Source organism: Furipterus horrens, unplaced genomic scaffold (assembly GCF_987537825.1).
Source record: "Furipterus horrens unplaced genomic scaffold, mFurHor1.1.pri manual_scaffold_3, whole genome shotgun sequence".
Classification (NCBI taxonomy): Eukaryota; Metazoa; Chordata; class Mammalia; order Chiroptera; family Furipteridae; genus Furipterus; species Furipterus horrens.
In genome coordinates, this window is record NW_028327173.1 from 168,349,289 (window position 1) to 168,374,082 (window position 24,794).

General features: G+C 49.7%; 1 protein-coding gene across 1 annotated transcript in view; it reads right to left on the reverse strand.

Annotated features, from left to right (window-relative positions):
• Positions 1 to 2,798: 2,798 nt before the first annotated feature.
• Positions 2,799 to 24,794, reverse strand: part of MEGF11 (multiple EGF like domains 11) — a 224,000-nt gene continuing 202,004 nt past the window's right edge. The window contains exons 15-25 of the mRNA XM_090268354.1: positions 21,832 to 21,960; positions 20,721 to 20,849; positions 20,095 to 20,223; positions 19,484 to 19,612; positions 17,775 to 18,011; positions 16,166 to 16,284; positions 13,834 to 13,900; positions 13,126 to 13,227; positions 10,683 to 10,739; positions 3,607 to 3,813; positions 2,799 to 2,959 (exon numbers count right to left, since the gene is read on the reverse strand). Coding sequence (XP_090124480.1) covers positions 2,799 to 2,959; positions 3,607 to 3,813; positions 10,683 to 10,739; positions 13,126 to 13,227; positions 13,834 to 13,900; positions 16,166 to 16,284; positions 17,775 to 18,011; positions 19,484 to 19,612; positions 20,095 to 20,223; positions 20,721 to 20,849; positions 21,832 to 21,960 — 1,466 coding nt within the window. The remainder of the gene's footprint in view (positions 2,960 to 3,606; positions 3,814 to 10,682; positions 10,740 to 13,125; positions 13,228 to 13,833; positions 13,901 to 16,165; positions 16,285 to 17,774; positions 18,012 to 19,483; positions 19,613 to 20,094; positions 20,224 to 20,720; positions 20,850 to 21,831; positions 21,961 to 24,794) is intronic.

Below are 24,794 nucleotides of genomic sequence, written 5' to 3' on the forward strand. Positions count from 1 at the left end.
CTCTTGTTATAAATTTGATAGAATTTTTTTACTTTATTTTCAAGCATTGTTGGGATAATTTTCACTTTCCCAGCTGTCTAAAGTGACCACACAAAATGTAGGTTATTTCTACCTTTAAATCTAAGGTATAGATTATAGACACATTTTTAGTTTGCAACACAGCACAACAGTAGGCATTCCTATAAATTAGTTTGAGAAATTAATTTTATTTTGTACAAGGTATCCCTCTGCACAGTGAACAAATATAAATCTGGATTGTTTAAAAAAGTATTGCCATTCATAGTCTCACTTATGCTATTGTACAATAATTGTGTTTTCTTTATTCATTTGAATTATATGCAGATCATTTTGAGTGAAAACTTAGTTTCCATAAAATAATTGAACAGATCTTTCCCACTTGTCAATACAATGCACAGTGCACATGTTTAGGCTGACCGTGAACTTATTTGCGACAGTGCTTGACAGAAGTTTCTCATAGTTGCTCGGTAAGATTGTAATGTCTTTTACCAGTAACTCCTAGGTAATGTGAAGACGACTGTTGCCACCATAGATTAATCACACCCTCTGTCTTTCCCTTTTCCTGTATTGCCTGATTTAATTTGCGGTGCATTTCTTTAAAGATCAGAATGCTAGAACTGAAGGGTTTTAGGGTTCCCTTACCCCTCTGCCTCTTTTTATTTTTAAACACATGGGGGATAAAAGAGCCCAGAGACGGCAAGTAACATTCAAACCTCCTGACCCAGTGCTTTACCAATTCCACCATGCCACCTCTTGCTGAAATTTGCCCAGAAGCTAGTTGGCCAAAAAGAGGTGAATCTTGAAACTTGAGCGATGGTGCTTGTTTGCAGCTTGCCAGGCAGCAGGTACTACTGTACATGCAGGGTAAGGGAAGAAGACAAAACCTGGATGGAGATGATGTTTCTCCTTTCTGATCTGACTTCACCGTGATTCCTGGTCCTTGCTTCACAAAGATAATTGAGCACTTGCTGCCTTGAAATACTGAGGTGAGTCTCTTATCTATTCTTTCTACATATGTATGAGAAGTATTTACTTGGGTCTACAAAGTAATTTTCTAGTGTTTATATTTAATAAGGCTTTTTTGGAAAGTAAATTTGCTATTGCTGATCACTTGCTCCCATGCACACATGCAGCATTCATGTTAAGTATTAGGTATCATCCCCTAACAACATTTGCTTAAGCCTTGGGCGAAGTGGGGGAGGGGCTGTTTGCTCATCATTTTTCTTTTGCTGGTTATTGCCCAAACTAATGGGTTCCATTGGCAGACTTTCAGTCTGAATCAAGGGTTTCAGAACTCCCACACTTCCGGTAGCAGCTATTCCAGCTTTGCAGTCATGTAGTTCCTCTTCCGTATACCTTTTGGAAGTATTTTTACCAGAGAGTATAGTGGCATAGGGATGGCCATTAGTTTTCTTTGCCCTTTCGGTCCTTAATTCTTGTGAGAAGGTCCTCTTTAGGGTTCGGGAGTTGGCTCCAGCTTGACTCATCTGAGCCCCAGTTTACCTATGAACATTAGACAAGGAAGGTATGGACGCATCTGAATACTGGGATCTGGAGCATTAGCTCATTAATTCAGCTTTGGCCATCTCAGCAGCTGGCGGGTTGAAGGTAGAAGGTAGAAGTAAGTACTTCTTATCATTATACGCCGTTTACTATGAAGTTTTTACATCCTGTTGTAGCAACTGATGACAGTCCATTCTTTGATCATTTCGATTTAGTTGCACCAAAAAGCATAATGTACTTTAAGTAATTTAAACTTGATATATCCTCTTTGTCTAATTTCCTCTACACTTTCAGGTTTCATATTACATCAAGCTCAAGATTTCTGAAGAAATGCTTGAGAGCACATACTCTTCCGAGTCAGTCAAGTAATGCCAACCAAATAAGTTTGAGAGGCCAAATAGCCATTTTTTAGGGATACTTAATTCTTATTAGCCTGTGACTGCTTGTTTACAGCATCATCTCAGAGTTTTATGTCCCATGGAATGGCAGGTGTTGGGTGGATGACAAGGCCAAGGGTACTTGCAATGTTCTGGAATATTGAATTGGTAAGATTTGGTAAAAAGCTGGCCTAGAAATACTGTCATAGACTGAAAGAGGCTGATGAGCTTTGAAAACTTTTTTTTTTTTTCCTACTACCAGCAGGGGCAGGAGAAGGGAAATTAATTTCTATTTATTTAAGCCTTATTTAAAAAAATTGAAGTTGTTAGCATTAGACTACATAATAAACTCTGTAATCTTGGCCATTGTAATTTGATGGACCATATACATATGATATTAACACAGTTTGTGTCGATGTACTAATTAGGTAATCGAACAGGTGTTGATGGTAACAGCAATCAGAAGTCCATATACATTTTAGGTGTTTTAAATTAATCCTCTGTCCTCCCCCCTTCCCCTCCCCCCCAGAAAGTTTTGTAAAGCCTATTCTACATGCTTTTTAAGCATCATGTTTCAGATAATTAAATATATAAATAAATATATTTAGCTATATTTAGCTGATGTTGATGAGTAGCTGCATCCTAAATGTTTTAAAAGATCGTATAATCCAGGGCCTTTGGGGTTGGGGTTGTGTGGGTGACAGGATTTGCCTTTGTGAACAGACCTTTTGAACAATTACCCCAGTCCCACTTGGAAGCTCTTCTTTAGTTTCAGGTGAAAATAATAACTAGCACACAGCTGGAGTCAGTCTGTACCGTGATTTCAAGTCAAGGGATTGTCTTCTTTCAGAGTCAGAGAATATTCAGCAGAGTACATTGCAAGAGAGAAGCTTATGCCTCTTAAGACTGCTTGTCCTGGGAGGGCTCAGTGGCGGGGCTCTGTCTTACTGGGAGGAGGTCATAATGACCAGGAATATGGCTGTTCCTAGGTAGGTCGTATGGATTCTGGATATAGCTGGAGTTATGACCACGGCCTTCTTGGACCACATTGACTGTGGGCTCTAAGGAATATAGCGAAAAATGAGTTCAGAGAACAGATTAGCTTCGGTTGTCTTGTCAGGGGAAGCGAGTTCTATTTAACTGGGTGGGGAGAGAAGCCAGGGATTTATAAATCTGTGATAAATACATGAGGGTTAGGACTGAGGCTTGCTCAGGAGATGGGAAACATCAGTGAGCATGCGCTCAGAATCCCAGGCTCTGGTCAAAACCAAGAGATGTAGACTGTCTTAGAAGTAGGGGTCTTACAAATGAGCCTAGGGACATGGGTTAAACTTGGAGATAGTAGAAGTTGGTGACTTAGAACGTTAATAAATGTTCTGTTCTGATTATTTTCTTTTTTAAACTGAGATTTGTATCAACAACCAGTTGAATTTTGTATGTGTGTGTTACCCACTCCCTACCCCCAATATTTCTGCTTCATACTAGTCTTGGTTTGTTTGTTTTTTAAAGCAGAGTTGGCACAAGAATTTACTTTCCTACATAAGAGAGGAGGGCAGTCCTGGGAAAGGCAGTGCACCTTGGATTCCTTAAAAAGCAACAAAAGAAAAGGTGTCTTTTCAAGACAGGGTGAGTGGACAGGGCTTGTTTTTTACTTCAGGTGCTGCACTATTGCCCTGATTTCACTAAGGTACTTATTTGAGACACCTACCAACTTCATATATATTTTTATTAGATGTCGACAAGGATGGCACATCTGTGTACGGAGACCCCCTGTGCACAGGCGACTTCATTTCTACATAGCTGCTTTCTGGAAGCTTGCAGGTGAGGATGGGTGGGTCCTTAATTGTGGCGTAAGGGTTTTCACTGCTATTCAAGGAACAAGTGCTAGAACTGCACACAGATTCTTTCATGTAATCTGCAAGGCAAGAGAGATTTCTTAGGACAAACAAGGATGTACCACTTAATTTAAATACCAGAGACGGATTGCAGTCAAGTTCACGTGCTTTCGGGATCCTGGAGCTGTAAAAGCTTGTGATAGTCCAAGATTTACTAATTAAATATGTTGAGTGTTTTCCTAGGTAGGCAGGAGTTTTTTTTTCCCCCCTTAAAAAGTCTTATGTTTTTGGAGGGATAGAAAGATACATGTTTTCAGTACTCAGGTGTAACACCAGAAAGAGATTAATTCAAGATATTCATAATCTACTTTTACATCTTTTATTACATTTTTAACAAAATTTTTCAAGGACAGTTAATACTTTGCATTGTAAAGGATGAAGGCCCAGAGAGATGAAGTGACTTGGCTAAGGTCACACAGCTCATAAATGGCAGTGCCAAGACTTGAATCTATGCCTCGGGACTCCTTGGCCTGTGCATTTCCTGTAATACCACTCTTTCGATTTTTTTTTTTTTTTTAATGACTAAGCGGCTTAGGTATAGAAGAAGTAGAGTGTGTATGTGTGTGTTTCGGCACAGGTGTCAGTAATTTGGCTTCAGCGAACTGGCTGCACCCCTGCTCTCTGAGAAGCTGGTGGTCAGAGGTGGGGCAGACGGAAGTGTAATTGAGGTATCAAAAGCACCTGGTCTCAAGCTAGCCTTTGGAAAGTTCCTGTTTTCTAGCAAGTCTGCAATGTATCCCCTGGGGTCATTTACCTCAGTTCTTGTGACTGCTAAAAGAAACCTATTTCAGTAGTAACTTTCTTTGACACTAGAACTCCACTTCCTCTCCTGCTGCCTCTCAGGCATGCATGATCCCTAAGACTTCAGGGCATGTTAGGGTAAAGAGATGCAAGCTACTTTCCAGATATGAAGCCAGGTAACTAGCTCCACTAGAGGAAGGAGGTTTTCTTGGTGACTGGCAGTCACAGGAGGAAAGGGGAGCCTTCCTCCAACCTCTGCTGCTTCCTGTAGATTATCTCTAGTGCGTCAGGACTTGCCTACCCTTACGCTCTGTAGCCTGGCAGCTGTGGTCCTCATCTGTCTGGGGCTCTGCCAGCCGGGGGTCTAGAAACAAGCACTGACTTGGAGGGGCTTGAGAGTCCAGAGTGATCTAAGTGGCCTCTCAGCTCTAAATTTCTACAAGTGGTAGCAGATGGTGATTCTTGGATGACCTTTCTCTAGAACTACCACAAGTTACATTTGTGCTGCTGTTTATCTATGCTTTCAGACTCCGACTTGTGAAATTAATGGAAATGTAAAAAAGTGAAAGTGAAATGTAACTCAAAGGGTGACTAAGGTAGCTGTACCTTGGTCCAGTGAGAGCAGAACAGAATGCTCCATGTGGCAGAAGTAGTTGGGGTGTGTGTGTGGGGTGTGTGTTACCTACCACAGGTAGTTTTTTACCCTAAGGGGGTGGTGGTGGTGGTGTGTGTGTGTGAGAGAGAGAGAGGTCTACTGCAGGTACATTTTTACCCTAAGAGATGGTTGGGAGGGGATTTACTTTTCTGTTGGTGTAGAGTTGCTGATGCCTGTTTCAGCAAGTGACATTTCCTCAATCTTGTGCAAAGGTACATTGACCCATTAGTTCCCTCAGGTGTTCATAACACCATGTGGTGTAGGTAAGAGCAGTACCCCCCCCCCATTGCTATGAGGAAATTGAGGCTTAGCATGGGGAGGTGACTTCCCCAGGGTCATACTGCTGGTCAGTAGCAAAGCAAGCTCCAGAACCAGGCTCAGAGCACTTTTTCATCACAGCTTAGCCCACAGTGGAGAGGAATACTGGCTTGGTTTCGTCTTAGATGATGGCCTCTTTCTAGCATAGAACCTTAGACAGAAGGAGGAGAAAACATTCTTGCTAGACAATGAGCAGTCCCTGCGAGGACTCTGGGACTAAAGGGAGGCTGGATTGGCCCAGTGGCTATTGAGGCTCAGTGGGGAAAGGCGGCTGCAGGTCCTGGGCCACATATATTTGCCTCTAGTGAATCTTTGTTTCTTAGAACAATCGTCGGCAGCCGTCCGTCTCGAGAGACGATGGTGTAGCTTCTTAAGTGTCTATCTGCACCGCCGAGAATGGCTGTGCAGTCCGACTCGGGAGTGACACGGCATCTGTCTCCTCCCGTGTTGAATCGACATCTTGCGATGACGCTGGAGTGTCCTCTCCAGTGGAGCTGAAGCTACAGAGCCTGGGCAGGGTGATATGGAGGGTCCGCTGTTGCCCATGCAGCAGACCCCCCCTCTCTTCGCAGCTGAAGGGTCCAAGGGAAAGACGGAGTCGATACAGCTTGGCTTCAGGTGCGCCGCAGGAGTTGCCGGTGTTGACTACAACGTCAAACCGCCTTAGGGACTCCGGCTCCGGATTTTCTGTCGGGGTTTACTCCCTTAGCCTTTCCCCTGAAGAGGTATGCCGCAAGGCAGCGGAGGTTTTTTGGAGTCAGAGTTTTCCTTCTCTGATGTAAGTCCAGGACCCCTGGCAGCATGGCTCACTGGTTCCACTTTGGGTGTTCTGAACTTACCAGCCAGGGAGTAAGGCAGTATGACTCAGTGGCTTGTTTATAAGCTAAGGACTGGAATTATTTAAAGAAGAGCTGTCTCCTGAGAAAAGTCCTAACGCTTCTCCTCGCCTCCCCTCCCAGATGCATCCTTTTACTTTGATTGGCAGCTGCCTCAGTTGTGTATTTTCTAGAACTTAAGGAATAGCTCTGTTTGTGTGGCACTTAAAACTAGTGTTTCGGGTGAGTGTTTGAAACTTGTTTCATCTGTGAAGGAGGCTGGGCAGGAAGGACTAGTATTACTACTTTAGAAATGAGGAAACTGAAGCTCATAAAGTTTGCTTAATGTTAGTAAGTAGTTAGGACTTAAGTCCTGTCTTCTCTGATAACCAATCAAGGTGTTTTTTCCTCCCATTAGTTTCCCTGTGCTCCTCGTGCTCCTCTGGTATCTAAATGCAAAGGCTATCTGCACCAGCTTCACCTTACCTTCAAGAGGAACAGTTCTACCTAAGGTTTTTTGTGGATGCCCCTGACTGAGTCAGTTACGCAGTGGGAGAGCCTTGGAGCTCTAGCTCAATACTTAAAAGAGCCTCAGGCAGGCAATAGTGCCCCTCTTTTCATTTCCACCAGAAAAGTCAGGGCTACTTCCAAGCTTGGGGTAATAAATTGTTTGCTCTGCAGCAGGGGATGCACCTAAATGGATAAAAGAGAAGTTGGGGTTATAGGGGGAGGAGATTAGTGTCAGGGAGAAGCTGTATCTTCCATGAAGGGGCCAGTGGTGAAGACAAAGAATGGAGAGGTGAGTGCGTGAGTGTGTGTGTGTGTGTGTGTGTGTGTGTGTGTGTGTGTGTTGGTGGGGGGAGGGTGTGGAGTTACGGAATAATCTGGATTCCTCTTTGGGAACTGGAAGCTGGGGGAGGGCTAGGCAAGCTGGGAAACTTCTGGAAGCTACTCTTTTTCTCCAGCTGATTCATCTACCTGCCTGCCCAAAGGGAAGGAGGACAAGGAGGGCGTAATCAGGGGAAGAACAGCCAGCTGCTCTAAGATACTTCCTCATCCTTTTAGAACCCCCCCCCCCCAATCTGCCCCTCCCACCCCCAGGCCAGTCCCTGCACTTAAGGGCATTTTGCAAAGAAAGGGGAAGCATCAGCCTAGGCTACCCAAACTCTGAGGAGTCTTTCCTCCAAGGCCTGTAATTAGCATTAGTACTCAAGGTTTAGCCCTGTAGTGCCCTGGTATTTGCTCTAGTTCAGATCTCCCAGAAATCATAGGTAGCCATATGCTGTGGGAGGCAGATGGGGCCTCTGAAGTGAGCTTGTAAACAAGCTGAAGTGAGGTTGTAAACAACCTCATTTTATGAAAGGAAGCAGCAAATGCAGAGGGAAGTGACCTTCCAAGGCCACCTTGTGAGTGGCATCTGCATTTACCAGGACTTTAGGTTCAACTGTCTAGTTAGGGCCAATATTATACTGCTGGGAAAAACCCAGGCATTGCAGTTCCATCTTAGGTGACTGTTATTATCAGAAGGCCACACTGCTTTTTCTCTTCCTGGGCCTACGTTAGCATCCTTCTCTTGGCCAAGAAACAAGGATATGGGGAGAGGAAAGGGTCGATCTCAGTCAGAAAGACAACTACATTAGCTGAAAAGTATTTCAGTGTCAGTGAGCTCCTAACCAGCTACCTTGGGACCCAAGGCGACAACAAGGAGAGACTTGGTAAATTACCAAGGGGCTTAATGTGGGGAAAGTGGCAGCCACAGTGGAATGCAGGATTTTAGGATCATAAAGGTGATGGAGAATATTAGGGAAGATTTCTTCTATAGAAGTTTGGAATGCCTGACAGGGAGTTGAACAGGAGGTTGTTTGTAGTTTGTTGCAGAATCATTGTGCTGAGCAGGGAGAAGCAGAATGAACAAGGAAAGGTGTTTAAGAGGTAACATGAGGTTAGCATAGCATGTGGTCTCACGTGACCTCCAGAATGACTGAGGGGAGGTCTTCAGTAAATAGTAACGGGAAAGGGGGAGTATTGACTGAATTAATGACTTTTAGAATATCAAACTGGAAAGGGCCCCAGAGATGGCGTTTGTACAACCCTGTCCTCCTAGTAGAGGGATGGACCTAGACCCAGAAAACAGCACTGTGACCATGTGAGCACTGCACAACACAGCACAAACTAGGACTAGAACCCAAGTCTTAACTCCCAGACCAGGGCTCTTTCCCACTGAGTTTAGAGAAGGCTTAAAACTCTTCATTCACTCTTAACAGTTTGTCCAGTAGCTTCAGGGAATAATTTCATTCCTGGTACAAACTAGTTTATTAAGTGTTTATTTTCCCAAATCAAGTTCAGCCAGTTAGTGTGGGTTCATTCCATGTCTTTCATAAGTACTGCTATAAAGTTTTGAACTGTCACATTCCATTTTCCTCCTTTTGAGTTCTCTTATTCAGCTGTGCTGGTCCTCAATAACTGCTGGTACATTTGCCTACACAGCCCCCTTCTCTAATTTAAAGGATGATTGTAGCCAGAGTAGTGAAGCAGAATCTGCACTCAGAGGCTCAAATACAGGTACATGACCCCACAAAACAGGAATGAATGATGCTGAGACAGAGACTGTGCTCTCCTTAGTTTTTGTTTTACATTCGGTTGCAAGACTGAAAGGAGCTACTCTGATCGCAATGCACAGGACAGGGAAGTGCATAGGGAAGTTGTGTGCTCATTTGTTGAGGTGTCTGGGCCTGTCTGAACTTACTCGCGATTGAGTCGTGCATATTCTCAGAGCTGGAAAGCCCTTAACAATATTTCTGCCCAATCCTTATACCTCTTTGAGAAAGAAACCAAGGTCCCAGCTCACAATGCTAAAGCAGTAGAGCTGTCTTTTCTGTATTGAGCCTTACCTGCTGTAATGGTGCTTGCCTTCATTGGGATGGTTTAAGTCAAAACTCACAGAAAATTGCCAGAATGATGCTCCCAAGGGAGTCGCGTCCTTTGGCTGGCCAGGAGCCTAGGGATGACCTCCTGTCCTCAGACCATTCTCTCGATCAGTGTGCATCCTAGCATGTGCTAATGGAGCCTTGCCCTTCCTGTTTTGCTCAGAGCATAATTCTCACCACCACCACCCAACCCTGGCTTACCCCATTTCTAACAGCCACCCTATCAAGGGCTATAGATGACTAGCTCTCCTTGGTTAGGAAATGGTTGTGTTTGTGTCTAAGGTTGAGTCTGAAAGACCAGAACAGTAATCTGGGAAATCTGGGTCAGTCTAAACCAGTGTTTACTAAATGTTAGTTGGGTGATAGCTGCATACGGACTCCCTGAGGTGCTCTGTGGAAGTGCAGTTCCAGGGCCCCACTCTAGATCTACTACATCAGAATCTTGGGGAGATGGGATGTGAACATCTGTAGTTGTAGCGAGCTTTTCAGGGGATTCTGGTGCGCAGCTAGATTTAGGGTATCCACTGGGACCTCTGCTGTCAGTCATCTCTCACTCATTTTGGCTGAGACTCTTTAAATAGACCTCAGAGACAGGACAGCCCGTTTACATTAATGCAGTCCCTTACAATATGCAAGAACACTTCCTACCTGTGATTTTATTGAATACTCTTGACAGTCTTGTTAGACAACAGGACAGGCATAATTATCCCAAGTTTGCAGATGAGGAAACTAGGCCTTGGAGAGCTCACAGTCTAAGGTCTCAGTTAATAAGTGACAGAGTAATGAGTGTCATGGTTCCATAGCTGCCTGTTTCATATATTCTGTCATTTAGACCTAGGGACTAAGCCCAGGGGCGGGACCTGACCTTTCATCTTGGCTTCACCCTTAGACTTCCTAGAAGGATGATCTGACTTAAGAGTTCCCATGTGTTGGGATTAGTCCTGGCATCCCTGTTCCTGGGGGCAGAGATCTTTTGTGGGTGGAGTGCCATATGATATTAGGGTATCATTTTCATGCCTTGTTCCCCAGAAGGCCAGCAGGTGCAGGGTGGCATTCCTTAGCAGTGAAATGACAGGAGGCCTCTGGGGCAGGTAGATTGACTTTATTTCAGATTTTTAAATCAATTTAACTCGTACTAATTGGTTAGATAATGACGTTCTACATTTCCGAAGATATTTAGTTGGCATCTATAAAAAACCCACAGCGTTTGCTAAGCAGGTGCAACTGAAATCGAAAGATGAATTCATTATTATGGTTGCTCCTCCTGGGCAGAGCTACCCAGCAGCCTCAGGTCCTGTGGCCTTTTAACTTTTGGGGGGGCTTGGGGGAAGAGGTGCACAGTTTCTCTCTGGTAGGATTTCTGGCCATTTCAGATCTGTACTCCTTATCTTGCTAAGCCCTTTCTAACGGGACGTCAGGATTGGATACTCTACCTTTGAAGCCTTTGTCCATAATGTATGTGTTTTGACGTCTATCCATTCCACAAGCACCTGCAGAAAGAGCACAAGAAAACAAGTATGGGGTGAGTGAGGTTTACTTGGACTGCATGTGTTGGCTTCAGGTTTTTTGTTTGTTTGTTTGCCTTTTTCTCCTTCTCTCCTACCCAGAAAATAAATAGTTCTTTAATACTAGAAAATTATTCTGAGTTTACTGTACTCTAGACCCTTTTGACCATATAGGACATTCTCAGAAGGCTCATAAGCATTCGTGGTGAGCTGCAGTGCCCCCTGGCACCTTCCGCTTGCCTTCTCTTTAACCCTCACTCTGAGGGGCGTGTTTTCCAGGAGGTGATCCAGGGCAGTTGTGGTGCCACCTGCAGTCACTATAGAGGAAAGTTCCAGGCTCCAAAGGTGTAGGATAAGGAATGAGTCAGAACCGTTTCTTAGCTTGGGACGGATGCATGACATTCCAAATCCCAGTTCTGTTGGATTTTAGGATAAGGTTGAAGACTCTTTCTTACCTCTCAGCTCTGGTCTTGCCTCTCCTCCCCCCTGGATTGGAAGCTTGACTGAGGGGACCCAGAGAGGGAGGTGGACAGGTGACTGAGGGCTTGATTAAACATCTTCACAGGATGTACAGTCATCCACATCCACAGTCAGCTTTCTTAGTTATTCTTTTTTGGGTGGGCCATTTATACCTAATTGAGAGCTGTCTTTGAAAAGTATTACCATTCTTTTTCAATCCCAGGGATTTGTTTTCTCCCTTTTAGCTATCACAGTAAACTGTGCATTGTCCTGAGCTCCAGCCACAGGCAGGACACACAGCTTCAGGAACCACGCTCAGGTTCTTTGCTGTTGTTGATCCCAGAAAAGAAAGAGTCTGGCATTTTTAGTTTGGGGCAATCATGACACTGGCTCAGAGTCAAAGCCTTTTTTTCTCTCTCAGGTTTTCACTGAGGACACAATACCAGGCAAGGCATGCAGCAAGTGCTTACTGAAGTATAGTTTGGCTCCTCTCGACTCTCATTAGTTTCTGATACTGAAAACCAACCTGTTGCTATTTAGATACCTCCCCATACCCTCTCCACATAAGAGTTCCGAAGCTGAGTTTATAGGAGTCTACTCCTGTCTGCCTGCCTTCCAGTGAGTGATAGGGCAGAGCCAGGTCTCAGACTTTGTCAAGTTTGCTCTTCTAATGGCTTATAGGTCACCTGTGCCCTTCAGAAACATGACAGCAGCACTGTGTCTCCCTGGCGTTAGTTCAGCACTTTATACAAGACAAGGGCTTCGTTTGCCCTCCCCGAGGGACAGAGGCTGGACTGTTAACCTTTCCCCTTTTCATCTAACAGGAAATAGAGGCCCTGAGAGGGGCAGTGACCTGTCTGAGAGCACACTAGCAAGTGAGAAGTTGAGTTGCAACTAGATCTCCCCAAGTATTCTGTCACCAGCCTGCGTGAGTGTAAGCCAGAAAAGGGCTGTGTGGTGGTGCTGGCTACACTGGTTGAAGAGTGAGGGCTCAGAGCAAGGAGAAGTCTGGGCTGCGCCCAGAGGATGCTCTGGTGTGGAGAGAGAGAGGGGATGGTGGTAGTGTGTGTGTGTTGGGGGGTAGTTGTTTTCGGTGGGGTTATTGAATGCTCTGCACACTGCCCAGGGGCCCCATAGCCAAGAACACAGCCTCCTGGGTGCAGACCCAGAGTCTTCGCAGCCATGCCTACTTCACCAGATGAATTTAGAACCTTCACTCTTAGTGTTATTGGACCCAGAGACCTGCAGTGTTTCTGGAACTATTTCCCTTGAGCTCTAGAAACCAACTAGAGCCTGAGCTTAGGCCTAGGTTGTCCAGTGTGCTAAGGTCCTGGCCTAAAGGGGCCACATCCTGTGTTCATTCATAACACTCACGCCTGTGACACCTGTAGCTTCTACCCACCATCTCTCATTGCAGGGCTGACTTTATGCATTTTGTCCAGGCCACCAAATTGGAACCTAATACATGAGTGCAGAGGATGTTGGTTGACACATCCTGTCCCAACTTACCCAGCTCCCTACACAATAACCCTATCCTAGGACCTGGGAAAGCTTAGCCGAGGCTGCTGGTGGGTTTGGGGAATACTGGGCTTTTGGGCCAGAGAGCCAACTGTTTGCCATCCATGCCCAGAGGGCCCAAAGAACCTCAGTGGTTTCGGGTTGTATTCTGTGGACTGTAGGGATTACAGTTACATTGTGTCCCCTTCACCTAACACCATAGTTTGTCCACATCCACTGACCCTGATAGGAGGAGGAGGGGTGAAGGGATCCAGACAGGTTTCATTCATTAGGGGACTGGGTTTGTAGACTAATCATGTTGGGAGGAAGGGGGTGTTCAATAGAGAGAGTTCTGGAACCCGTGGGGGTGGGTCAAGCAAGGGGCGGGAATGAGGGTAGGGCTGGGGGGTCTAACCTGGTGAGTGTGGCTCAGCGGGGTGGCTGAGGTGTCTAAGTTCAATGTAGAAGTCCTCGGGCGGGTACCTGGGCTCCAGGGCACTGATCTGGAAATGGGAGTCTATTGAGAGGAATGACAGGGAGGAGCCATTATTCCCAGGGCCCTGGTATGGCAGGGGAGGGGATGGGGGTGTGAGCGTCAGGGAAGGGCAGAGTAGGAGGAATTAGGGCCCCAATGTATAGCATCTAAAGGGGCTGCGGCCAGCAGGGCCATGGGGACGTGCTAGAACTGAGGTCATTGGCTTTGCTTCCCCACACCACCTACCCCCGACCCTTATAGGAATTGGTGCCCACCAGGGCAGTGGGAAGAAACCCTTGAAAGGGGGACTTTGGCAGGGCCTAGGTCAGACAGGGGTTCCTCTTCTAGATGGTGAGTGCCTCTTTTGCTTCCATCTGGGATTCCCGTACCTGGGGCCTAGTCATCTCCCTTGTCCCTGCCACCCTCTCCCTGTCCCCTAATATAGGAATGAAGAGGGTTCTGGGCTTCATTTGCTTATAAATCTGAAACAGGCACTTGGGTTTCTTCCCCACACCCCTTCTCCCTGGGGGAAACCACGGGCAGATTCACCTGCTAGCCCTCTCTGTTAGAGCTGTGACATGGCCCCTCTCAGTGCAGAGGAGAAGAGTGGGACACGGTTGCAGGGACCACACTCAAATCGCTACTGACCTAACACGTTCACATAGCTGTAAGGGGTCCAGCCTGCTGTCTCTCTGTCAAGGGACTTGTTACTGAGCTGTTCGGAGAGTAGGAGAGCCAGTTAATACCTAGTGCCCCAGAGGTGCCCCTGCCCAGACTTTGCTCTGCCCATCCTTGTGCACCCGCCTCTGATGATCCTGACCCGCCTAGGTCCTAGACTGTTGAGGGAAAGGGAGAACTAGGTGTTCATGATAGGCCACCATGGTGTGGCTGATTCCAGCAGCAGCAGAACATACCCCATATAAGCAGTCTGGCTAAAGCTGTAGGGTTCCCAGGCCTTTGGGGCAAAGGAGGGCAGGGGAAGGTCCTCCCAAGGGCCAAGAACTGACCTGAGCCTCTCTGGTCCTGATGGCATAGGTCCTGATAGGGGACAGGCTCGGCAGTGGCTCACCTGCAGCATAAGGCTATCTCCCGCACAGAGGGAAGTGCTGAGGCTGCCTGCAAGATCACTGTCCCCTCTGCCACTTGACCTGTACTTGAGTGAGTCTCCCTTTTAGATGCCCAAGGGAAAGCTGCAGGGTAGGACGTCCTTAGGATATAACCTTTCTTTTCCTGCATGCTCACATGTATGAAGCAAGGATGGTCGTCCGCATTTCACAGATGGGGACCTGAGTCCTGCTTGTGGGTCCTGCTCTTGGTTACACAAGGAATCTGGCAGAGCTGTGTCTACAGCTCAGGTCTCGGCTCCCAGACTCATCACAGCTGCCTGCCTTTGCCACAGGTGCCCTTTGCTGCATCTGCCAGTCCGAGCAGTCTTGGACCACACAGAGCCCCTTTGGGCCCCTGGGGTGAGGGGAGCCAGAGGGTTGCCAAGTGAGCTGCTCCACAGTAACTGCAGCACTTAACTGAAAGAGGGTGGCTGACGTTTTCCTATCAGAAGGAGACCAAGAATGACAAGGCCACAAAGGACCTTTGCCTCTCATCCCTGGCATCCTTTGACCTGCTGGAGCCTTGATAACGTGGCTCTAGTTAATCAAGGGCCTTCTGCTGAGAAACTTGATGCCTTTGCCTCAGCCTCCAGCTCCTCAGACAAGCCTAGAGCTGAAGCTGGGAATGGGGTTCTGAGCTGAGGAGATGAGAGGAGGGATCAGAACTGTAGGTCTGTGTGTGGGGCTAATGGCCGCAGACCTTGCTTCGAGGCCTCAAGGCCTCTTGTGTGTAGCACTCCCACTTGGAAAACCTGAGGTGCGTGGCCTTTGGGTGTGGACTTGACAGCGGTTGTCCTTGGAGTTGTACCGTGTCTGTTGTTGTTAGAGGGGTCACACTGCATTGCCATCAGTTCTGCGGCAGCAGGCATGGTCTGTGGGCCGATGGACATTTTCTGTGGGGCAGACAGGGAGCAAGGTGTCCCTGAGCTCTAGGGCAGAGGCCTGGAATATGACAACTTGCTCTGTCCATGTTCCTGGCCCAGGACGGATGTGACAGGGAGCCAGGAGTGTGGGCCTGCTATTGTGTATGCATACATGCTTAGGCGGGTGTCAGGAGGTATGTGCAGCATGGGCCTGTCAGACCGTGTGTCCCTTGAGGCTGTTCTTCCTCATTTCTGAACCTCCCACTCTGCCAGGTACAGGTCCTGGCACACCGGCCGGGCTCACTACCCGTGTGTTCTGAGACATCTCTTGCCCAAGGGCCTGTAAGAGGACATCTTGCCAACAGCCCAGGGTTGTGCTCGGAGCTGTGAGGGAAGGCTGGTGGGACTCGCTGTCAGTGAGAACACTGGTTGTGGCTGATGTTTGGGTTCCATGCCCCTTGCATTGGTTCTGATCACAACAGGTGGTTGTGGGTGTATATTGATGACAGATGGTATGTCCAGGTACAAGACATCGGGTGGTTATCTGAGTAATAGTGGTTACTCCATAATGTACTGGTTGCATACGTGGTAATAGTAACCTACTGCAGTGATTGATGGCACGTGGTGTAGTGCTTTGATTACATGTGCTAACGTGGCAAAAGTGGCTGCATGTGTACATGGTTCTGTGACAGGAATGCTACACATTATTACATGACCACATGACTTGGTGCCAACTGGCTACAGGATGTGGGGATATGTGTTACATTGAGAGGTGCTGTGAGCTGGTTAAGTGTGATGCTTGTTGGCTCCATGTAACCTGCAGGCTCCCTCTTACATGCTTCACAGAATGTTTACATGTCCCATGGACCACAGAGCTGTGTTTAATGTATTGGCAGTTGGTTCCACATGGACTCTCCAGGTGGGGGGCGGGGGGGCAGGCCCTTCCTGGGCGGAGGTGAGGGCTGAATGAGAGGACAGTGGGTAGGGACTGGGGAGTCAGGGGCCCGGTACCTTGGTGGGGCTGTTCCTGTCCAGAGTGCTGGCCTGGCTGGTGGCAGGCCCCCCACACGCCAGTGCGTGGTAGCTGGAATTGGAAAAGCACTGGGCATAGCTGCTACTTTGAGACAAATCTGGGAAGAGAACAAGGTGCCACATACCATTACACTCCTGCCCCGGCGTGCGATGCCCCAGTACTAATGCTTGGACTGGGCAGCCTTGAGAGGGCTCTGCAAAGAGAGACAGCCAATCCCCCAAGCTTCTTGGCATCCACTACCCCAACAGAAAGTTGTGGGGCCTGACTCGCCCCTTCCCTCATCGTGGCCCTCCCTGCAGCATGCAGGGTGCACGTTAGTCTTGCCAGTGTAGAGGGTGCCACCGGCAGCTGGAACATGGATGAGGGATTGTCGACTTTGACAGCCTCAGGTGTCCCTGAGTCACGTCTTGGGGCTGTGCTGACCCTCCCCTGCCTCCCCCCAAGGTTAGATCCAGTCGTGAGGCCCCAGACCTGCCCCCCTGTCCTGTGGATTTTAGGACCTCTCAACAGGAATTCCAGTGGAATGGCATGGGAAAACCTGGCCAGCCTTGCTCGTTACAGTCATTGAAGAAAGCCCCTAGATCTCTGTGGGCCTGGGCTTTCAGAGGACATGTGTTTTGGTTGAAACCTGGGGTGGGGTGAGTGGGGGATTTCAGGCCAGGAACTCTGAAGGTAAGATCTGCATCTGGGCCGCCTGTCTGTCCTGTAGCACCTGGCATGGAGCTGGGCACACAGCAGGCACCATGTAGCAGGAGTGGGCTAACGTGATGTTGGTTGGTAAGTACAAGGGTGTGGGAGGCTTCAGGTCAGCCATGGAGCCCGCTGGAGTGAGCTTCATCCTTGTGCTCACCCAGACAGGTCCAGCCTCCTGTGGTCCAGGGCTAGGGGCAATTTCAGAGCATTGCGACCTCTTCCATTGAACTAAATATGAAGCAGAAAGCCTTCCTTACTTCTATGGCAGCAGTCCAGGGCTCAGGGGAGAGGAAGGATCTGTCCCACAGCCCCACCCTTACTGCTCAGACTCCCAGACAAGGCCCATTGCAATCACCACCTCATTTGTGGACAGACTGGGTTCCGGCAGGCCTGGCCAGGTCTCCCCCAAGTCAGGCACCATCCCCTCCCACTGCTAACAGGGCCCTCCTAACTCTGAGAACTGGGAAGGGAGGGTTACTCTGAGACCCTCACCCAAGGAAGCAAAGTTGGGACAGGATCTGGACACTGGGCCCCAAGGCCAATCTCCTGAGGCATCACAGGCATCAGTCTGGGGAGTTTAGGAGAGTGACTGCTTAGTCTCAGGTGCTCTGTGGCTGAAGGACGGGAAGGTCTGGGGAAGTGGAAGGAGGCACCTAACCACAGGCCCTCAGTGCTGGGGGCCCAGGAAGTGACACCCCATGGAACTCCATCTACCTTTCCCAAGTAGGTGTCTGCTCTCCACCCCCATCATCTCTGGGGCAGTCAGCACCCAGCCACCACCCTGCAGGCATGGCCATCCACCTTCAGCAGTGCACTCGAGCGTTCCCACGGATACTGTGTGGCTCTTCCTGCGTTGTGTGTGTGAGGAGGGGATGCGGGAGGCAGAGCCCTTACCTGAGAGGGAGTAGTCAGTGCTGGTCATCCTCATGGCAGGTGTGTAGGAGACGCGGGGGGCCAGGTCACGGCCTTTCTCCTTCTGCCGGCGCCGGCGCCAGGCGAACAGGCCCAGCAGCACCGCCATGAGGAACAACAGGAGGATGATGCCTGTGACAGCGCCCACCGAGTGCCGCTCCGCACCCAGTGCTGGGCTGATCTTGGTGTAGGGATTCAACTCCTCCATCATGAGGGCAGCTGTGGGCGGAGAGAGGGCCTGAGCGGGTGAGGGTGGGGAGGGCGGCCCGCTGGCTTTCCCATCTCCTCTGTGGGACCTAGACCCCTAACATTAGGAGACCTGGGTTCTGGTCTTGGCCCTGTTCTTCAGTTTCTGTGATCCCAGCCCTCTCTGTGCCTTTCTGCAACTGCCTAAAGGGGGTGACATCCTAGGGGACTCCTAAGGAACAAATGAGATTGTGGGTGGGAAACAATGTTTATCAAGTATTTTACTCTGTTCTGAAAATGAGTTAACTCATTTAACGCTCCCAGCAATCTTATGAAATAAGAATTACAGTATTCCCTCACTTATTGCGGGTATTACGTTCCAGACCCCTCCCCCCCACGAAGCAGGAACCTTACATTTATTCTACACTCTTAAACCTACGTAACTCTTAACAACATACATATATACAGTACTGCAAAATCCCACGATAAATAATTAAATATAATATTTTAAAAAATCCCATGATACAGTGAGGCTGCGATAAGTGAATCACAATATAGAGAGGGACTACTGCATTTAATTATTTCTTTTTCACAACTGAGTCACTGAAGGGTTAGGTAACTTGCCCAAGATCAGACAACAAGTAATTGGTGAGGTCAGTTTTCTTAGGAACTGGGAAAAATTGGACCCAGCCCCCAAGCCCCACCCCCAGCTTACCAGTTAGGTTTCTTAGATGTGACTTAGTTCTCAGTTGATTCATTTGTAACATGGGGACAGTCCCACAGACTGGCAGTGAAATCTGAGTGCTGTTCCAGTGTGCCCACTCAGTGTGTGTGTGGACTGACCCCCGTCAGTGCAATGCACGGGGCTCTGGCCCCTGTTCTGTCGTGTGGATACCTGAGCCCATTCTTATCTCCTATCTCCTAGTACCAAGGGCAGTATAACCCCTTGCACGTTGGCAGCACTTTAAAAAGGGCTGTTATGCATACAAAACCGCTTATTAAATGCTCACAGGATCTCACCTTGGTATTCACCACTGCCCTGTGGGGTGTCCTCTGGCTAGACTTGGAACCAAGGTTGAGTCCCTTTGGGCTCCCTGGCTCCACCAGAACCTCGTGCCACAGCTGAAGACAAGGATCAGTCTACTCCTTCCACTTGGCGTGTGGGTTAACAGGCCCAGCAAAAAGAAATGACCTGCTCAAGGACACCTAGCAGGCTGGCAGAACCGGCATTTGGCAGATCTTCAGACGGGCTGGTGACCCTCCCACGCGCTAGCTTCGGTTCCCCTTGCTTGGCTCACAGGAAGCCGTGACCGAGGCTGCCAGCTGCCTCTCCAGCGCCTGGGCCCTCCTCCCGCCTTCCGCAGCCCACCCCACTCTTGCTCTCCTGCCAGAATGAAGTCACAGTGTCCTTATACAAGCCAGTTGTTTGCGCTGGGATCTCCCTGCTCTGCTCCATGGGGCCCTCTCCACAGCCCCTGCCTGAGGACGCTGCCACTGTGTGTTACCTTGGTCACATCTGATTCCTTTGAATCCAGAGCTGCAATAACAAGTACCGGTGACGTGGTCACAGGTGGCATTGTTCATGCACTCACATAGCTGCTGACACCCATAGCCGAAGGTCCCTGGGGCGCATCCTGTGAAACAAAGGAGAGCTGGGGTAGACAGGTAAGTGCAGTCCCACCCGCCCCTCCCAGCCCCTGTGTGGACACTGCCTCACAGTGAAACCCATTTCCCGGTAGCTCCCGTGGTGCCCTGACTTGGGGGACACCCGCCTCTATTTCCTCTTCACTTGGCACATGTATACAGCATCTTCCACATGCCAGGTCCTGAGCTGGGTGCCACAGGGGCTTCAAAGGTCTCCCTCCCTTTACTCCCTCAGGACCCACTCAGGCCTCTGCTGTGCCTCAGCAGTATCCCATGTCCACCTACTGGGAGGAAGAAACTCCAGACACCACTGCGGGCATGACCTTGAGCCCTTTTCCTTGGCAGTTTCTCCAGCAGTCAAGGGAGCAGGGTGTGCCGAGCCCTGAATGGGTGCATGTGGAAGGGGAAGGCGTCCCCTGTAGGAGGCGGAGGCCTGGCCCTGAGCCCAGGGTCAGGGACCTGGACAGCTTACTCTGCTCGCAGTGTCGCCCGGTGAAGCCCGTGCGGCAGGTGCACTTGCCGCTGATGTGGTCACAGCTGGCACCGTTCTGACACTGGCACACGCGCCCACAGTCCTTCCCATAGAACGCTGCTGGGCAGCCTGGAGAAAGGGAGGGGGGTGGGCAACTGCGGAGGTGCGGCCCGGGCCAAACCGGTCTTCCGCCACCCCCTCCAAGCATGAGGTGAGAACTAGTGAGAACGTGCGCCCAGGCCATGTCCACGCTCTGAACCCTCACCCGAGGGGGTGGGGAGGCCTTTGGACAAAGGTGCCTTGGAACCAGAAGCCAGGCTGGTGTCTTCTGGCTGTGTAGTAACAGGCCACTTGTCTTCGCTCTGGGCGCCACTGTCCAGGGGGTGGGGGTGGGGGTCTGGCCTTCATGATTGCTGGGGAAACGTAGAGCCCTGACCACCCAGAGCTTTGGGCTCCTCAACCCCTGATGAGGCAAGCTCAATCCTAGAGGTTAGGGGTGGGGGGCTCCCACCCCTGGGGCCCCGCCTCCTCCCTCCCTGGGCTGCAGCCCTAGACAATGCCCAAGGCAGCCAGTAGGCTGCAGCATGGGATTCTGAATAGCTGGGAGGCCAGGAGGTGGAGCTTACGCTGCGTGCAGAAGAGTCCAGTCCAGCCAGGGGTGCAGTGGCAGGCCCCATCCTCGGCGCTGCAACGTGCCCCGTTGTGGCAGCTGCATGTGTGGAAGCAGGCAGGGCCCCAGAACCCAGGTGGGCAAGCTGGGGGTAGATGGGGTGCAGAGGGTGAGGGCAAGGCAGAGAGGAGCAGACAGAAAGGGAGGAAGAGGAAGGGAGGGTACATGTCAGAGCCAAGATGCCAGGTGGCATTTCCTGGCTTTCAGGGGGTTTACCATATTATTCCCAGAATTTCTCCATTCATTTCTTGGCCCAGTCTCCCAGGATTCCCATTAGGCCCAGATCTTTGGCCACTCTCCCAGCTCTGGGGGCTCCTGAACCTTCCCACCCAGAGGACTGACTCATTTGGAATGTGTAGGTGTGTGTGGTTCACATTGCAGTTTACTGTGTGAACGCTGTGTTAACTTCCCCATGAGGATGAAAACTTTCCCAGGGTAGGGACTCTGCTCTTCTGGCTGGTGGGCTCCCTGAGGATGGCACCTGTGTCTTCATCAGAATGGAAGTCCCCTCAGGCCAGACCATCCAACTGGGACCTCCTGAAGGGGTACCTGCTGGGTCTCACCCTCAGCCAGGAGGCTACACAGGGCAGAGTGTGGGTCTTCACCCTTAGATTGGGGGTCTCTGTTACCTCCGTGCTATATCATCCAGGCTTATGGTGTCCAGGACATCATTCACATGGGCCACCCAGAAGATGCCCCCGTTCTTCTAAGGTGACTGCCCTCACCTCACTTCCCTACTCCCAAGCTCCAGCATGCCAGCCCCTGCCCCCTCTTCCTCTCCATCCAAACCTAGGGGCTACTCTTCTCAGGTGCAGATGGAGTATTATCAGTATTAATATTAATGGTATTACCAGTGATATCAATACATTGATACTGGCAGTTAATAATGCCAGTGATCAATCCTAATAATCCATCATGTTAGCTAGAGAGCTAAGTGGGGCTCAGGTGGACATGCCTATCGGCATAAGATTTCAGCCTTGGGAGGTAGAGGTACTAGGGGCAAGGAATGGGGTGTTTTGGAGCCCTACCCTGGGATTGGGGGGCAATCCCAGGAGACAGCAGCTTACCCTGTGAGCAGTCCTTGCCAATCCATCCAGGGAAGCACTGGCAGGAGCCATCGATGGGGCTGCAGGTCCCATTGTTGGCACAGGAGCAGAGCTGGGCACAGTCCTGCCCAAAGTGCCCTCCAGCACACACTGTGGGCACAGGACAGCCTGGCACCTACCCTCTCCCCAGTACTTAGACCACCACCTACAGCTGCATTCCCAGAAGTTCCCAGGCCAAAGCTGTGACCACCCTGGGGTCGAGGATCAGCTTAGGAGCTGCCCACCTTCTCCATTTGCACATGAGTGAGGTCCCCTCTTGTGCCCACAGCTGCACTCCTCAGAAGGCTCTATTAATGATCCCCTCTGACGGAGGAACAGATGGAGGCCCATGGGGTAGAATCCCTTGGCTGAGGTCTCACAGACACAAGTGGAGAGGCTGGGAGTCCCACCGCTGCACTCAGTCCAGCGCTCCCTGCAGTGCTCCGCAGCCTCTGCTTTCCGTTACCACACTCTTGCTGGCATCCCTGACCCCATAGCCATAAAGAAGAGAGTTGTTTGTAGCTGGAAGGAGGGGGACAAATGCCGGTGGCAGGTCTGTCTGCCGTTTACTGGAGGACTGGCCCCCAATGTCCACCGCTCCCCACCTGTTTCCTCTGTCTGCAGATCTGACTTGTTCTCAAGCCTCAGCTCGACCCCGACCCCGTCCTCAAGAGGGCCCCCCTGAGTCCACAGGGAGCCTCTTTCACTGAGCTTCCATGGTATTTGCACTTTGAGTCACTTGCAGGACTTTGGTCTCAGCCCCTCCTAGAGGAGTTACTCCTTGGGCCGTGGAGGAAGGGCTGGTTTCCTCAGCTGGGCTGCAAGCAACTTTAGGACTAGGGCTGAGTCTTAACTGAGCTCCTACCTTTCATTTCCCCTGCACTCCATCCTCCCCCTTCATATAGCTTCAGCACTCTAAAGCACTCCCTTGCCCTGCCTGGCATCCTCAGTGGCTCCCCATTGCCCCAGAATAAAATCTGGGTCCTAGAGATGAGTCCTTAATCCACCTCATCCACACACACGAGCTGCTGGTTCACACCCCACTTTCCAAACACCCCATGCCTCTATTTGCTCCAGCCGCTCCCTGACCCTCATGTCCAGCTGCAGAAATCCTACCCTGCCTATAGGACTCATCTTAAATGTCATCCCCTGCATGATCCTTCTGTAGGAGGTGGCTGGTCCTTCAATATTCTCTTCTTCCTTAGTCAAGTCATGAGTTTTAGTTGGGCCTGTGGCCACACGGAATAAAGACTTCATCTCTTGGGCTTCTGCATAGCTTGGTATGGGCATGTGACTACATTCTGGCCAATGGTAAGTGGAAATGCACGTCTCTCTGCCTGTCCTTGTTGAAGGACAATGTGGATTATGGATAAGAATTGTGGGTGACATGGCTAGAGCTTAAGGAGTTGTCTTTCATCAGACGTGGAAGCCATGTGTTAAGGATGGCTTAACAACCAGACACAAGGAACCTGGGTCTCTGACATCTTTGTAATCTGCCCTACCATTCCTAGTGGCCTACTTCTGGATCTACTCCCTGTAGGTCCAGATATTTTGAGTTTTTATGTCACCTCTAGCTGAACTTTATCTTACCTGATTCACCTCTCTTCTCTGTTCTGAGGGGCTATTTGTCCCTGTTTGAGCTTCTAGAACACTCTTTGAGTTTCTTCCCTGGCCTTCTGTTACTATAAGCCTGTTTCAGGCCAGGCCTGAGTTCCACCCATGTTCGTGTCCCCCAAAATGCCTGGTAGAACAACAGGCACTCAAGGTATGGTGGCTGATGTGTGGAAATACATTGGCCACCCCTTCCCCCCAACTTGGCTCTCAAGTTATTCTGGGAAAGACTGAGCTCAGAATTTCCCCCTCCAGACTAGAGGCTTGTAGGCAGCTTCCCAGCATGGTTTTGGGAATTGTAGCCGCCGCAAGCTAACCAACCTCTCCGCCGCCATCCTGCCCTAAGTGGCCGATAAGTCTTGACTGGAAGACCAGGAAGGCTGGAGGGAGGCATGACCCAAAAGCCCATTCAGGGGTTCCTGTGGGAATTGGGTTTAAAGAATGCAGATTCTGCTTTGAAGCATGCTCTGTTTTTCTCATCTCTTAAGTTAGCTATGGACCCTGTGTGATATCAAATACCTGGAAGGGGTATAAAGCTTTGCACCTGATGTCCCCATAGTGCCAGATTGTCTTAACAGACTGTGATGCAGAATGCTCACTCTGTTCCTTACATTGTTATCAGTAATCAGTGATTGTTAACAGTAATCCAAGTGTTTGAAATTGATTGATGATTTGTGTATCCTGACTATATCCCCTGGATACCCTCCTCAATAAAAGGAGCTTGGAAGGCATGATCGGGGCTCTTTTCCCCTAGAGAAATCAGCCACCTTTCCTCCTCCCAGACAAAATACAGTGTTTGGGGTACTCATTGTTTCTCATCTGCGATCCTGAGACCACTGCTGGCCAGTGAGTTCCTACCAAGCCGAGGACATTGGGGGTGATCCACCACAGAGGCTTTGTGTGGGCAGGGGACCTGGCTGTCCTGTTCTTTGTTGGGTCTGAGTGCCCAGCACAGTGCCTGGCATACAGCCAATACTCAGAAAATGTTGCAAAGTGGCCAGAATAGACCCTAGGAGCAGCGACCTTCCAGGGGGTTCCGCTGGAAACTCTTGTCCCTTTGAGTACCTCTCAGTTCCACATGCTCTCCTCAAAGCTCAGTTCCATCCAACTCTACTCCTCCAAGAAGGCCTCCTTGCATTCCTGGTACGGGGGAGGAGCTCCTGAATTCCTGAGGCCCTCAGTTAGTTGAGCCACAGGGAGAAGCATGGGGAGGTCTTGATTCTTGGAGAGAAGCAACTTCCCCAGGGCCCAGGTCTCTCAAACCTTGGGCTTCACTGTCCTTTATGCACCACTGCCTGGCACTCATACTGCCAGCCCTTCCCCAACCAGACTGC